At 45.0% G+C, this 15,703-nt stretch overlaps 2 protein-coding genes across 14 annotated transcripts in view; both read right to left on the bottom strand.

Annotated features, from left to right (window-relative positions):
• Nucleotides 1-6,874, bottom strand: part of LOC139556484 (neurexin-3b-like) — a 328,473-nt gene extending 321,599 nt beyond the window's left edge. For 10 of the 13 annotated variants that reach the window (XM_071370490.1, XM_071370491.1, XM_071370485.1 and 7 more), the window contains exons 1-3: nucleotides 6,577-6,685; nucleotides 4,353-4,376; nucleotides 2,636-2,797 (exon numbers count right to left, since the gene is read on the bottom strand). In XM_071370490.1, coding sequence (XP_071226591.1) covers nucleotides 2,636-2,797; nucleotides 4,353-4,367 — 177 coding nt within the window. In that variant the 5' untranslated portion in view covers nucleotides 4,368-4,376; nucleotides 6,577-6,685. Of the gene's footprint in view, nucleotides 1-2,635; nucleotides 2,798-4,352; nucleotides 4,377-6,576 lie in introns of all 13 variants that reach the window. The other 3 variants (XM_071370487.1, XM_071370488.1, XM_071370489.1) reach the window with 2 other exon arrangements.
• LOC139555874 (neurexin-3b-like) overlaps nucleotides 6,550-15,703 on the bottom strand; it is a 112,848-nt gene continuing 103,694 nt past the window's right edge. The window contains exon 5 of the mRNA XM_071369242.1: nucleotides 6,550-6,878. Coding sequence (XP_071225343.1) covers nucleotides 6,550-6,878 — 329 coding nt within the window. The remainder of the gene's footprint in view (nucleotides 6,879-15,703) is intronic.

Here is a 15,703-nt window from a genome sequence, read left to right as displayed (position 1 = left end):
CTGAGCAAAACAAGTTAGATGGGCTAAAAATGGACCAGCCCATCTGGTATTTGCTAGAGTGCCAGTCTGCCCCTGGACAGATTTACATTGCTAATACCGATGTGGTAGGTTAGCAACCAACTGTATAATTGCATCACATCTGTGCATGAAAGTGTTGGAAAAGAATCAAATGTCCCAGTAAGGTGATTACATTCCTCCCAACTAGTGCCTTATATTATATCTAAACATTCTAAGAGGCCACTCATTTGAGATATTAGTGTCCCCTTGCTCTCTGCTACAGAATGTCTCAAGGCGGAAGTTGCTACATCTCGTTTTAAACTTAAATGATATACCATTGAGTAACTTAGATTCCTCAAAAGCTTAGTAAAACCGTGGTACCCAATCAGAACCCCCAAATATGAGCTTGTCACTCATTTGTAAATGTAAAACACTGTCTAGCCTCAATGGCCATCCCTGTATCAATAGCTCTGTCCATGAGTTTGAGTGGTTACATTTTCCAAGTCCCATCCCTCAGGTGTTTACTAAATCAGTGGTGGGGGTGTTGCTGCTGTTCGAACTGCAGATTGCCCCTTTTAAGGTCGGCCGGGCTCTGACTGTCACCTCGATGCTGGTCCTTCCCCTGCCCTTCACCCAGCTGAACAAAGGAGACTAATTTGGGTGATTAGTCGGCCGGGTCTGGTCAGGCAGAACACCTCCCTCACACACTGCCCGTCATACTGAGAACCTACCTCCTGCCCAGTCAACACACACAGAGGAAAGTCACCTTGTCTTTAGTCTTATCGGTTTGACTGAGTGTTCCAGCTCCTCCACTCATTACCAGGATGCTCCTAATATGGTCGTACCCTTTCCTTTAGCTTCCTAATGAGACCCAGCCACTGGTACAGCTCTAGATGCGGCCACAGTCACAATTACTCCAAGGTCTCTCGTAGAGGGGACTCAAGGATAGTCTGTGCTTAAAAGTCACGCTGTGGCTCTTGGGTTTTCTATCCAGTAAATGGGAGTTTATTATTGGGATATGTTTATATTGGATAAAAGTGGACTGAGGATCCTATGGCTCAGTTTTCAGAATGGTACTTCAAAAACCGAGTTTATTGATTCCCCCATGGGCTACATAGACAGAATATACAGTATGTGTAACCTGCATTCCCGTAGTCTGCTATATACGACCATATTAACTGATTATTAGACTGTAGTGTAAATAGCTGATCCCCATTGTACCGCTGTATCATTATAGCGAGCTACTCCACGTGCTCGCTAGGTGTTGGGTTGTCTCTACGATACGCTGAACACTGTATACTGTACAGTCTGTGTTAACTGCAGATCTCTGTTAAACGGCTACATTATCAAAGTACAATCTAGTTACTGCTGTATCGGTATAGCGTTTATAAAGAGCTACTCGTTACGTAATACCCAACAGAACGATGGCATTTACAGCATTCTAAAGGTCAAACTCCACGTCACTGTAATCAGTACATCACACAATTAGACTCTTAGGCTGTACCCCAAATGACATCCTATTCCTTATTTAGTGTGCTGCTTTTGACCAGGGTCCATAGGGCTTTTGGGATGTAGCCTTAGTCTTCTTTCTGAAGAGCGAGAACAACATTAACTTCTTCTAATCTGAATAGTTATCTTATTTTCAACTAAATGGCTTTGCAATGGATCAATTGCCATCCTCTCTTTCAACGGTAAATAGATGTCCTTTGGGAGAGGAGCGTTGGTGATCATGAGAACTGAATACTACACTTGCAGGTTTATCAAATGTCTGTGTGACGATGAGAGGATGGAGAGCGATAGTTTAAAAGGAAGAGGAAAAAGGACAACAATTTTAAAGGTCATTTCAGGCCCTGTGTGCAATGGACAAAGACTTCCTGATGATCGTCATCTTTCCACATGCAAGAGTGCAGTGTCACGGTGACGCGAGCATGAGTAATGGCCCGACAACTTTTGAAGAAGGGATTTCATCTAAACCCTAAAATGCCTGGGAGGTCAGAGAGTACATTTTACATATCCAAAAACAACAACAATAAATTCTGTCTTATCACACCAAAATTCCCTTTCTTTGTAGTGAACATTAGGTCTGGCGTAGTCTTAAAATATTCCACTGCTGTACTACAGTCAAGCTGAGTCTGCAAATGACATATGACAGGGACTATTTGGGGCCCATTTTCTCACACACAACTGCTGTGAATGTTGTGAATTAGATTAAGCTGAGGAATATTGAATGGCTGCCGAGCACTTCTTCCTCTGTCTGCCAACTCCGCAGCTTTCATTGATAATGCAATTTCATTTGTCATCACTGCTGCTGTTGCTTAGCGGAGGAAAAACCATGCTGATTTGACATATTTAATTCAACTGCTCTGACTAGCTAAGTGGAGGTGGATGCTTTGTGTGTGTGTGTGTGTGTGTGTGTGTGTGTGTGTGTGTGTGTGTGTGTGTGTGTGTGTGTGTGTGTGTGTGTGTGTGTGTGTGTGTGTGTGTGTGTGTGTGTGTGTGTGTGTGTGTGTGTGTGTGTGTGTGTGTGTGTGTGTGTGTGTGTGTGTGTGTGTGTGTGTGTGTGTGTGTGTGTGTGTACAAGCACCCTAGCGTGTTTGCATTTGTGAGTGCACCCCCAGTACCCCCAACCTGAATCTACCTCTTTCAGGCAGCCCATGAAGTTGTTGCTGACGGGAGAACCAGGGAGATCAGCCGTACTAGGACTCCCACCCACGTAGAAGAAGTCATCAGACCCCAGCATGGTGTAGTCTTCCTGGGTATACCCTGTCGTGGTGAGGATCCCATCCACGGAGATAGTCACCTGTTATAGGGGTAACACATACCAAAGCCAAACCATTACACTCTGAGGTAAAACGCTCTGTTCAATAGTATACATACACCTCTCTTCTTGGTCTGCTATGACTTGGTGTCTACAGATATCTGTTGCTGCTTACATTCAGTTAGGAATTCACTTGAGATCATCTGGGCTATTGGCTAGTAGCGTTGGTGCCTTGGAGCGACAGATTGGATTAGACTGCGTTTTGGGATCTTTTAATGGCTTTAGTCATAGGTAGGGTTCACAGGACAGGTAAAGAAAATATGTCAGAGCAGAGGCATATTTTCTTTATCTTTGATGGGTTAAGAGAATGGATTCTCGTTCGGTTTGGATAGTTCAGGTTGGGGGAGGGTTAGTAAAATGGACAAATTGCCAAGGACAACTTGCTTGTACTTGTCTTAGGTTTCAGGGTTCAATTTGTAACTATACACAGTCACTAACACACACATACTCTCTGTGTCACACACACACTCACTCTTATACACACACGTGCATTATATAGGGAGGATTATCACACAACTTCACAAATGTGCAAACCAAAGTTAACAAAAACACAAAGTAAGTTGGACATGTAAGGGGTATAAATTATTTGATGATGTCATACAAAGCATGATCAAGCCAATCGGGATACAGGGCTCATGCATCAATCAAGTCAAGGGGATTGGGAGGGACTAAAGTTAGCCACAACACATAGACACCACTGTCACCAGCATGCTACAAACACAACACACAGGGACGGGATGGGGGGATAGGACAGTGATAGTGAATGATAGGGGGAAAGTGAGTGAACATGTTAAAGTGTTAGTGGTTATGGGTGAGGAGGGTGAGAGGGTAAAGGTCATATGATGTCACCGGTCAGGAGGTGAAAGGGCGTTGATGAGTGGTGGTGGGCATGCCATGTGCCAGACTGAGTGTGTTGGAAACAACTGTCAGAGCTCCAGCAAAGAAAGGGTCGCCATTTTGTCTCTGGGACGCCATTTTGTCTCTGTTTGGTGTTTTACAGCCTGGACTGCAGTTTTGCTGCTGCTGGTTGAAGAAGAAGTCACTCTTCTTGTTTGGTTCGTGGCAGAGCTTCTGTCAGTTCTTGGCGACAGTACTCACCAAAAATGTGGAGGTTTTTATTTGGTGGAAAAACATATTTTTTATGTATCCCTAACAAAAGATCAAAGGTCAGATCTGGTGTTTCTTTTGAGACTCGTAGAACTTCTGCGAACTTCGTAGCGATGAGGAATAAAATTTTAAAAAAATAATAAAGTAAAAGCCGGAGTGAAAAAAGAGGAGAGGGAGGAAGGGTGTGTGGGGGAGGGAGGGGGTGTGGGGGGAGGGAGGTTGGGAGGCAAGGACGGGGAGGATATTGAGAAGTGAAGAAAGCAGTTGGTAATACAAACCCATTTCCTCATTTTTTGATAAGAAGTGTCTAGGATGAAACTCAAAGTATAAAAAGAAAAAGAAGAGGGGGGGGGGGGGGGGGAAGGGACACACGGCAAATCCAAAAAAAGACAATTAGAATGATATCTACCAGACAATGTAGTTTGTTTACCATAGCGTGTCCCATGCCTGATTGCTTTCCGGAAAAGGGGGAAGAAAGGAAATCAAAAGAATAGTGAACAAAACGGTTGTTAATAAGGAATGGGAAAACAAAATAAAAACCAATGATGTAGGATGATAGTTAGTACATTAGTTAGTTGTTAGTTAGATAACGGTTAGTTAGTAAGTAAATAAAATGACTTAGTATTTCATGAATGGTAAGTGTTAGTCTAACAAAGTGTGTCTTCCCAAAGAGAGGGAGACTGACGGAAAAGGGAAAGAAAGATTGACAGAGAGGAAGTAGAGAGAGGTAGAGAGGAGGAAAAGAGGATCCTAGCTCAGCCTCTGGTCTCACTGGTAACTAGTGGGCTACATCCTTAAAAACCTGGTACCTGTTAGTGGCAGGAAATGAACACTTTACTTACTTGTCCACCTCTCTTCACCTCCATTCAAGGCTCCATTCTACTGGCTGAGGAAACTCCCTGCTCACTCCCTCTCCACACCACAAACAGTTCTCAGCTACTGTTTCTCTAACAGCGCTTTCACTCTTACAGTACAAGTATACACTGAGTGTACAAAACATTAAGAACACCTTCCTAATATTGAGTTGCATGCCCTTTTGCCCTCAGAACAGATTAAATTTGTCAGGGCATGGATTCTACAAAGGGTTGAAAGCGTTCCACAAGGATGCTGGCCCATGTCGACTCCAATGCTTCCCACAGTTGTGTCAAGTTGGCTGGATGTCCTTTGGTTGGTGGACTATTCTTGATACAGACAGGTGCCTGGCATCTACTACCATACCTTGTTCAAAGTCACTTATATATGTTGTCTTGTCCATTCACCCTGTGAATGGAACACATACACAATCCATGTTTCAATTGTCTCAAGGCTTAAAAATCCTTCTTTAACCGGTCTCCTCTCCATCTACACTGATTGAAGTGGATTTAACAAGTGACATCAATAAGGGATCATAGCTTTCACCTGGATTCACCTGGTCTGTCTATGTCATGTAAAGAGCAGGTGTTCCTAATGTTTTGTACACTCAATGTATATTCCTGTAGTATATATTTAATACAGCCCTACTTTTTAAAGTTGAGTTGTACTTACTTCTTGTCCACCTCTCTTCACTTCATTCAAGGCTCCATTCAACAGGCTGGAGTCCCAACTCCCACTCCCCCTCCCTCTTCCAATCCACAAACAGCTATCAATTCTCACTGTTTCTGCTCTAGTGTGTACAGTTACCAGTACATATCCAGTGTAAGAACAATACATTCCCTGATTCTTAAAGCTTAGTTAAGTAGTACTACTTGTATTAAGGTACAGTATCTGATACCAGTTGAGGAGCAACATAACAAATTGACAATAGAGATCCTATCAGTGGCCATTTGAACATATATTTATACTATGTGAAGAAGACGCTCCACTGATCTGAAACTTATTTCCAATTTGACATCTGTAGGCTAATGTCAGTCACACATTTGTACTGAGTCGGATGTCTTCAACTCTGCCTTGTAGGTTCTGTATTTTTACAGAGGAGTAGAATATCCTACAGAGTGGTTTGTAAAGGAAAGACAGTTTCTGAAGGCAACGAGATAGGGACCCAGCCTCTGATTGAAGGGTCCGCTTAGTGGAGAATAAAAGCAGAGAAGTATCAGATACGTTTCAATGAAGGAAATAGGGAAGTCTTCAAGTTTAACATGAAGATAAGGAAGTGACAGAAACACAGAGCCACAGTGTCCGCTCAACCACTAAGCTATCAATCACTATGTCATCTGGGCTTCTTTTATTCACATAGTCACTGGCTGCTAGAAAGGCAAATAGAGGGGAAACACAATCTAACTGTACTGATGATAACTCAATACTACACTAAGTCAGAATGTCTCTCTCATAATACGTATCAACACAACATTGTTGACAACTATCTGAATTGATTATTAGGGCACTTGGAAAAGGTGCTATAAAAATAAATAAACCTATTACAATACATCAATTCAAACAGAGGAAAAACACTAATCTTCCAACGTCTAACCTAAACAATTACTCAATATTCGAATTCATAATAGAAGTGTGATTGCCGATGCAACATCCGTAACGACTATCAACTATGTTCAGCACATGGAGTACTTGGAAAAGCATTCATGCACAAATAAAGCCAAGACACTATTACCATTCAATTGATCTATTGCTACTAATCAATATCAGTCTTGAACCTACGTCACCTCAGTCTCCATGGTTACCTGTCTGAGGTTGCGTGTGACCTTGATGTCGTGCCAGCCGTTGTCGTTGAACTTCCCGTTGACGGGCTCCACGATGGCCTCGAAGGCCCCCGAGCCCAGGTTGATGACCAGGCTCACCGCTCCGTCTTTTAGGGCCAGGTTGACGTAGTCAGCCGACTTCCCCGTGTGGAGTAAGAGACCGTTCCTCTGCCACGTCTTGAAGGAGAGCGTGATCTCATCGCTGGAGGACTGGATGGGGTTCTGGGACAGGTCGTAGCAGAAGTACTCCGAACCACGGAACGTTGCCACGTTCTCTTCTCTCGCTGGAGGTAGAAGAGAAACAGGATGGAAGTTTGTTTTACATGTAAAGCTCTTATCCAAAACGTCGAAAAGTGTAGAGTCTACGTCATTAACAGGGAAACATGTACTGTATGTCCCAGGTGGGAATCAAACGCACAACCCACAAAGAGACAATTGATGGACTCCATCCACAGATCAGTGACCCAAACAGGAAGCCCACTGTAAAATCTATAATATTTGACCGTTAAAACATAATTATGATCCCTTCATACCCTGTAAGTATTGAATCATGTTAGAGGCCAAAAGAAAATCAGGACTTAATGACCAAGAAAAACACGAGAAGTAGGCTATGACATCACCTCCCATGAGAAGACAGGACCGATCAATCTAATCCAGTCGCCACAGTAATATATCTATGAGTCACCATATCAGCTATCCCATAATGTTCTCCTCATACTGGAACGCACGCATCATAAAAACCCAATACATGTGTCCCTCAGTCGAGGTCTCCATGCTAGCAGACTGCTTATGAGATCTCAATGGTAACTGGCTACCTGCTAATGGTAGACATAAATCATAGCAGTCATATATCTATTATATGGTTTAAAATCATTCCGCTGAAAGGAAGTATCTTCCTGTATGGGGCTTGTTGCAACACAGATGGAGTAATTTGAGACAGGCAAAGAGGCAGAGAGGTGCAGAGAGGGAAGGGCGGAGACAGAGAGGGAGAGAAGGACAGGAAGAGAGAGAGGAGTCTCTCTGTATACAGTGTCTTTGGAAAGTATTCAGACTCCTTGACCTTTTCCACATTTTGTTACGTTACAGCCTTATTCTAAAATAGATTCAATTGTTGTTTCCCCTCAGCAATCTACACACAATACCCCATAATGACAAAGCGAAAACAGGTTTTTAGAATTTTTTGCAAATACCTCATTTACACAATTATTCAGACCCTTTGCTATGCGACTCGAAATTGAGCTCAGGTGCATCCTGTTTCCATTGATCCTAATTTGATTGGAGTACACTTGTCCTAAATTCAATTGATTGGACATGATTTGGAAAGGCACACAACTGTATATATATGGTCCCACAGTTGACAGTGCATGTCAGAGCAAAAACCAAGCCATGAGGTCAAAGGAATTGTCCGTAGAGCTCCGAGACGGGATTGTGTCGAGGCACAGATCTGGGGAAGGGTACCTAAACATTTCTGCTGCATTGAAGGTCCCAAAGAACACAGTGACCTCCATCATTCTTAAATGGAAGAAGTGTGGAACCAACAAGACTCTTCCTAGAGCAATCGGGGGAGAAGGGCCTTGGTCAGGGAGGTGAGCAAATACCCAATGATCACTCTGACAGAGCTCCAGAGTTTGTCTGTGGGGATAGGAGAAACTTCCAGAAGGACAACCATCTCTGCAGCACTCCACCAATCAGGCCTTTATGGAAGAGTGGTCAGATGGAAGCCACTCCTCAGTAAAAGGCACATGACAGCCCGCTTGGAGTTTGCCAAAAGGCACCTAAAGGACTCTCAGACCATGAGAAACAAGATTATCTGGTCTGATGAAACCAAGATTGAACTCTTTGTTCTGAATGCCAAGTGTCACGTCTGGACGAAACCTGACACCATCCCTATGGTGAAGCAAGGTGGTGGCAGCATCATGCTGTGGGGATGTTTTTCAGTGGCAGGGACTGGGAGACTAGTTAGGATCAAGGGAAAGATGAACGGAGCAAAGTACAGAGAGATCCTTGATGAAAACCTGCTCCAGAGCGCTCAGGACCTCAGACTGAGACAAAAGTTCACCATTCAACAGGACAGCGATCCTAAGCACACAGTCAAGACCACGCAGGAGTGGCTTCGGGACGAGTTTCTGAATGTCCTTGAGTGGCCCAGCCAGAGCCCGGACTTGAACCCGATCGAACATCTCTTGAGAGACCTGAAAATATCTGTGCAGCGACGCTCCCCATCCAACCTCACAGAGCTTGAGAGGATCTGCAGAGAAGAATGGGAGAAACTCCCCAATTCAGGTGTTCCAAGCTGATAGCGTCACAAAGTGCTGCAACAAAGTACTGAAAATATATAGATCTTTTTTTATACACTTGCAAAAATGTTGAAAAACCTTTTTTTGATTTGTCATTATGGGGCATTGTGTGTAGATTGATGAGGGAAAAAACGATGTAATCCATTTTAGAATCAGGCTGTGACGTAACAAAATGTGGAAAAAGTCAAGGGGTCTGAATACTTTCCGAATGCACTGTAAATACAAGTACTACTAGTTGCGTAATACATTACAACATTTGAGCTGTTTCTGACTTTAATTGCATTTCATATTGTCATTAAGCCAATCACAAGTTCCTGGTCTGAGGGGAGGAGAGGCGGTGAAACACAGATAGAAGGAAAGAGAGACTGCTGCTAGGTTTGGGTTTGTTTCTTGGCCGGACTACATGTAAACACAAGACAGCGTATTGTGGAGCCTGGAGGGAGAGAGAAAAAGAGCGAGAGAGGCAGAACGAGGAAGAAAGGCAGAGGGAAATGACGGAACAAGAGAGAGAGAGAGAGCATGAGGGAGAAAAAGCGAGATATGAAGAGAGAGGCAGTTGTTTGGGATGATTCAGGTCAGAGAGTAATTTCCCCCTTGGCGTAAAACACTGGGCACAGCACAGAGACAGAAACATAGACAAGACGAGAGGCTGGAGGACAACACAACTCTTCCTTCCTCTCATCTGAAAGCCTTTTTCAATGTACTGCCCTGTCGTTGGTCAGAATGAGCACGCACGGACGCACGTTATTCCCAGTGAGACAGAACGAGTACTGCAGATTACGTCTAGTCTAAATCAAAACCTAATCTCTCTCTCTGTTCACTTCACTGATTTACTGTGTGCTTTTTCATCTGACAGATTGTTCCCACATTCATCATCGGAAGAACCGTCAGATAAGACACTGTACAGACAAACAATAACGCACCATCAAAGATAGAAATAATACACCGAAATAATACACTGAAATACACCGAAATAATACACTGAAATAATTCACCAAAATATTTCACCAAAATAATTCACCAAAATAATACATTGAAATAATACACCAGATTAATACACTGAAATAATACACTGACAAATATTTAACTTTAGGGGGAGGAAATGGAACTGAAAATAGCTTGCGGGCAGGAAGATCTACTCTGTCGTCTGTAGAGAACTGTGTACGCAGTACATATACTAACTAATTCAGAATATTAACACATTTCCAGAGGGTGCATCGTACACCTTCAGTGGATGAATGTCACTCGGCATTAACTATAAATAAATGAAACACTTTTTAGCAATGATTTATGAACATGTTTCAATCCCTGATGCACTTCTATGTTATCCCTGTGTGTACTTAGAGTGCTCCATATCTATCTGGGGTTCCTTTCAGCTTTAAACTCAAACCTTAGACAATGACGACATACTACAGTACAGTCCTTACTACCACAGCCATAGATAAATATAGCTTTCTTTCAGTCGATTACTTGGCGTCACCATAAGGGAACAATATGCCTCCAAAGCGTGTAACCTAGTTCCCATATGGTGATGCCTTGTTCCCTCCTTAACAGAACCAAGGTCACGAAAGTCACCTAGACATTAACCAACTTGAGAAACTAAAAACGGATATTTCTCTGTTTCTTTCCAATCTACTCATGGCAACTCAGGAAGTGACACACAGTCTGTGTTCCAAATAGCACTGTATTCCCTATATAGTGCACTACATTTGAGCAGGGCTCTGGTCAAAAGTAGGGCACTATAAAGGGAAGAGGGTACCATTTGGGACACAGTCACAGTCTAACTACCAGAAACCTTATGTAAGCAGTAGCGGTACCAGTATGATAAATATAAACCCTGCTACTTTATTCAGCTGTAGACTACACTGGTGTTTTCCCAGATAACACCCCTGACACCTAATCCTGTCTGATCTCACCTGACCCCCAGGTGCAAGGGGTCATCACCATAGCAACCCTAGACCGTCCCATAGCAACCACAGACCTTCCCATAGCAACCCTAGACCCCACCCAAACATTCTAAATCAGGTGACAGGTGCCTTGCCTTGGTATCACCTATCAGACGTCACTCAGGTTAGGATGTCTGCAGACATTGGGTAACTTACAATTAGCTTAACGTATGTCTGTAGCCAGTGGGATTTTGGTCATTTAGGCTACTAATATTAGCTACTTGTACATCAGTATTCTAAGGAGCTTGATTTATTCACACTGTAGGCTACTCACTATGTTGTGGGATGTCTGCATGTGGCCTAGCGTCATTACACACAGTACAACTATGATGTTACTAGGAGAGTACAATGTACGCTACAATACTAACATTACAATAGATCATTACTGTCAACAATTACAAATCCTTCTTAAATGTTTTAATTTAAAAAAAATCTCACTTTGGTGCATGTCATCAACATCAACTACAAGGCATGAATGTAGAGCGTTGCAGGAAATCCCAGTAGGAAATGTATTGAACGGTCAGATTTGGTCTTGGTCTATGGAATATAGAATAGTATTGATCTCTGCACTCCGGGTCATTTTGTCTATTTTCAAATCGTCATTAATATTCCATCTCCGTATGGCTGCAAGCCGAGGGGAGGTGTGTGTGTGTGTGTGTGTGTTAGTGATTTATGCTTGATCCGACAATGCGGTGCGGAGGCTCTGTACAGAGGATGTGACGCAATTGCTTTGCGCCTCCCAAATGTTGTAACAATATGGAGGGCTCCAACATCTCAGAAGAGGTAAGGTCTTGTCTTTTTGTTTAGCCAGTTGCTCGTAATTAGCAGGCTGGCTATAGAGATTAGCTCTGAATCACTACATTTTAGTCATTTAGCAGATGCTCTTTTCAAGAGTGACTTCCAGGAGAAATTAGGGTTAAGTGCCTTGCTCAAGGGCACATCGACAGATGCTTCACCTAGTTGGCTCAGGGATTTAAACCACCGACCTTTCAGTTACTGGCCCAAGACCCTTAACCTATTAGGACACACTTCCCTCTGCTCTGCTCCCCGAAGCTCAAGAAGTATGACTGTTGTGACTTCCGCGGAGGCCGCATCACTGTAGATGCTGCATGGCCACTGCAGAGGCTGCATTGACCATAAATTGGCTTGTGTGTGAGGGGTTTTCAACATCCAGTGGAACTAATTAGCTCCTTCATTTCCATGTCACCCCCCCTTCTCCTCTCTCCACTCCTCCTTCCCCCTCTGCCGGTACCTATCCCCTCTTCTAGCTGCGTCATTTCAATGTCCCTGCCTCCCCCATTCTCCCCCCTCTCTCTCCTTTCCACTCTCCCACCATCCTCCTACCCTAGACGCACCACCAAGCAGTCTGAACCCGGCCACCAGTCTAACCCGGAGGACCTTCCCACGGGGAATGCTTTGACCCCGCTGAGACACCATTTGTGACCTTTTAAAAATCAGGGCCATGGTATTAAACCTCCATCATCATCAGAGACTCTGTGTGTGTGTGTGTGTGTGTGTGTGTGTGTGTGTGTGTGTGTGTGTGTGTGTGTGTGTGTGTGTGTGTGTGTGTGTGTGTGTGTGTGTGTGTGTGTGTGTGTGAGAGAGAGAGAGATAGGTAGGGAGAGGGAGAAAGAGAGAGCGAGAGGGACAGATAGAAAGAAGCAGAGGGTTAGAAAGAGAGAACGAGAGAGAGAGAGAGAGAGAGAGAGAGAGAGAGAGAGAGAGAGAGAGAGAGAGAGAGAGAGAGAGAGAGAGAGAGAGAGAGAGAGAGAGAGAGAGAGAGAGAGAGAGAGAGAGAGAGAGAGAGAGAGAGAGAGAGAGAGTAGAGGTAGGGAGAGGGAGAAAGAGAGAGCGAGAGGGACAGATAGGAGAAGAGAGCAGAGAGAGAGAGAGAGAGAGAGAGAGAGAGAGAGAGAGAGAGAGAGAGAGAGAGAGAGAGAGAGAGAGAGAGAGAGAGAGAGAGAGAGAGAGAGAGAGAGAGAGAGAGAGAGAGAGAGAGAGAGAGAGAGAGAGAGAGAGAGAGAAAGAGAGATAGGTAGGTAGGTAGGGAGAGGGAGAAAGAGAGAGCGAGAGGGACAGATAGAAAGAAGCAGAGGGTTAGAAAGAGAGAACGAGAGAGAGAGAGAGAGAGAGAGAGAGAGAGAGAGAGAGAGAGAGAGAGAGAGAGAGAGAGAGAGAGAGAGAGAGAGAGAGAGAGAGAGAGAGACTTTTTTGACTTTTTGTCTTTCTTTATTGAAACATTCTCATTTCATTTAACACTCACCCCCCCCTAAAAAAAAAAAAAATATATATATATCCTGTACTGCATACATGTACCATACTCACCTTTCCATCTACCACATGATACAAACCAACATCACCATACACAAAAACAATACCCTCTCCTACAACCGTATATCCAAAACATCTTCCCCAGCAATACAGACAGCCCCCCCAACACACCATATCTCCTCAAACATCTCCACACATTTGATCAGTTTATAGAACTCAAACTCAACCCTAAGGCGCGCAGAGACCATCCCATTAAACAATAGTAAAGGGTCTGTTATCCCCCCACCTTTGACCCTGTTTCTCCTTGTTAGCCAAATAGCAAATTTTGCCTGAGCAAACAGAAAATTCAACAAAACACATTTTTCTTTCTCCTTACTCGAATACCTGTATCCCATTATAAACATCCCAACAGCAAAAACCACCCCCAACCTCTCACACAGACATTCCAACAGAGACATTAATGGCATTAACCTGGTGCACACAGAAAACACATGAATCACAGTTTCATTCATTTGACAGAAAGGACACCCCTGCCCAATTCCCGGATCAACACGTGCCAACCAGCTGTTAGTGGCCAGGGCTCCATGAAGAACCCTCCACTGGAGGTCCCCTGACCTCTTTGGTACTGGGGGTTTGTAGAGCGCCCTCCATCTAAAACCCACCATACTCTCCGCCCCACATACCCCCTGCCACTGATGTGCCTTCACTCCTGTTAGACTTCTAATGTTCCTAACCTTAACGCAGAGGTTGTAGAGAGCTTTACCTCCCACCCCCTCAAATTCCCCCAGGCTCGGAGTGTTAAAATCTAACAAGTCCTCCAGACCCCCTTGCCAGTCTCCAGTCTCTGCCGTCACCTGCAGTGGCGGAAACATTGGTGGCCCCTCTCCCTTTGGCCTCTCAAACACCCCCCTTACCTGCTCAGACAGTGCCTCCTGGACCTCCTCCAGGAATCTCTCCAACAGTCTAAGAGACGTTATTCCTGTTTGTTGCGCCAAGACCTCCGGGGTTTTCCACCCCTCCTCTCCCAGCAGTCTCAGGTCACCTAGCCTTCGTAAACCCCCTGCCATCAGTTGCCTCTGCAGGGTGGCAGACTGAACCGATCTCAAAGGGATGGCTGGGTTGTGGAAAATAGGCTCCTCCCACACCCACTGCCCAGGCTCCACACCCCCTTCTCGTATGGGCCTTAGCAGCTGCCAGGCCCTCAGCACCGCAGAGTAAAACTCTGAGAGACCTGCTGTACTCAGCCTCTCCAGCTTCATGAGGAACAGCTGCCAGTCCAACCCTAATCCACCAGCTCTCCTCAGCAGTGCGCATGCTGGTTCCCTCCAGCCAACATCGGTATGATACAGCAGTCTCTGCACCGCCTTTAGCCGGAAAGCAGCCATCCTGCTCTCCAGTTCCACCAGGCCCTGTCCTCCTTCGTGGACGGTCATGTACAACACTGCTGCCTTCAGCCAGTGATGTCCCGACCAAAAGAAATCCACCAGCTTGCGTTGCAGGTCTGCAAGCAGACCGGCGGGGGGGTTGAGGACAGCCAGTTTATGCCACAAGGAAGATGCCACCAGGTTGTTAATTATCAGCACCCTCCCTCTATATGACACTTGGGATAGGAGCCACCTCCACCTGGCCAGTCTTGACACCACTGCCTGTGACAGCCCCTCCCAGTTCTTCCTGACCCACCTCTCCGAGCCCAGGTACACCCCCAACACTTTAAGCCCTTCACAACCCCACTGCAAACCCCCTGGAAGCAGAGGAGGAGCCCTATCCCCCCATGCCCCACATAACAGAGCTTTGCTCTTTCCCCAGTTTACCTTAGCTGATGAAGCTCCCTCGTACACCTTCAGACTGGTCTCTAGTTCCTGCATATCTTGCCCATCCCTGACCATCACAGAAACATCATCTGCGTATGCTGAGACTGCTATTCCTGTCACCACACCCATGCCTGTCCAGCACACTCCCTGCAGTCTCCTGCGTAGCAGTCCTAAACAAGGCTCAATGGCTAGTGTGTATAGCTGCCCAGATAGAGGGCATCCTTGTCTAATGCCCCGTCTCACCCAGACTGGCCTACTGAGCCCCCCTCCCACCTTAACCATACATGACACCCCAGCATACAACAGCTTCACACAGGTCACAAAACTCTTCCCAAACCCAAACACAGACATCACATTAAACAGATACTCATGATCCACTCTATCAAAAGCCTTCTCTTGATCTAAAGAGACCAGTCCAAAGTTCACATTAGAACCTCTCGACAAGTCCAACATTTCCCTAATCAAGAACAAGTTGTCCGTGATTGAGCGTCCCGGTACACAATATGTCTGGTCCTTGTGTATTATAGAGTCCAGATGGGACTTCAGTCTGTTAGAGAGGACCTTGGCAAAAATCTTGTAGTCCGCACAGAGTAATGCCACAGGCCTCCAGTTCTTAAGTTCACACAAGTCCCCTTTTTTGGGCAGGAGAGTCAGAGCCGCCCGACGGCAGCTCATCGGCAACTCTCCTACCCCGATGCATTCACGCAAGACGCAAAAGAAATCCTGTCCAATTATTCCCCAGAATTTTTTGTAAAACTCCACTGGGAGTCCATCGACCCCCGGT

This window comes from Salvelinus alpinus, chromosome 27 (genome assembly GCF_045679555.1).
Source record: "Salvelinus alpinus chromosome 27, SLU_Salpinus.1, whole genome shotgun sequence".
NCBI lineage: Eukaryota > Metazoa > Chordata > Actinopteri > Salmoniformes > Salmonidae > Salvelinus > Salvelinus alpinus.
The sequence above is the reverse complement of the archived record's forward strand: the minus strand, read 5'-3'. Positions and strand labels throughout refer to the sequence as shown.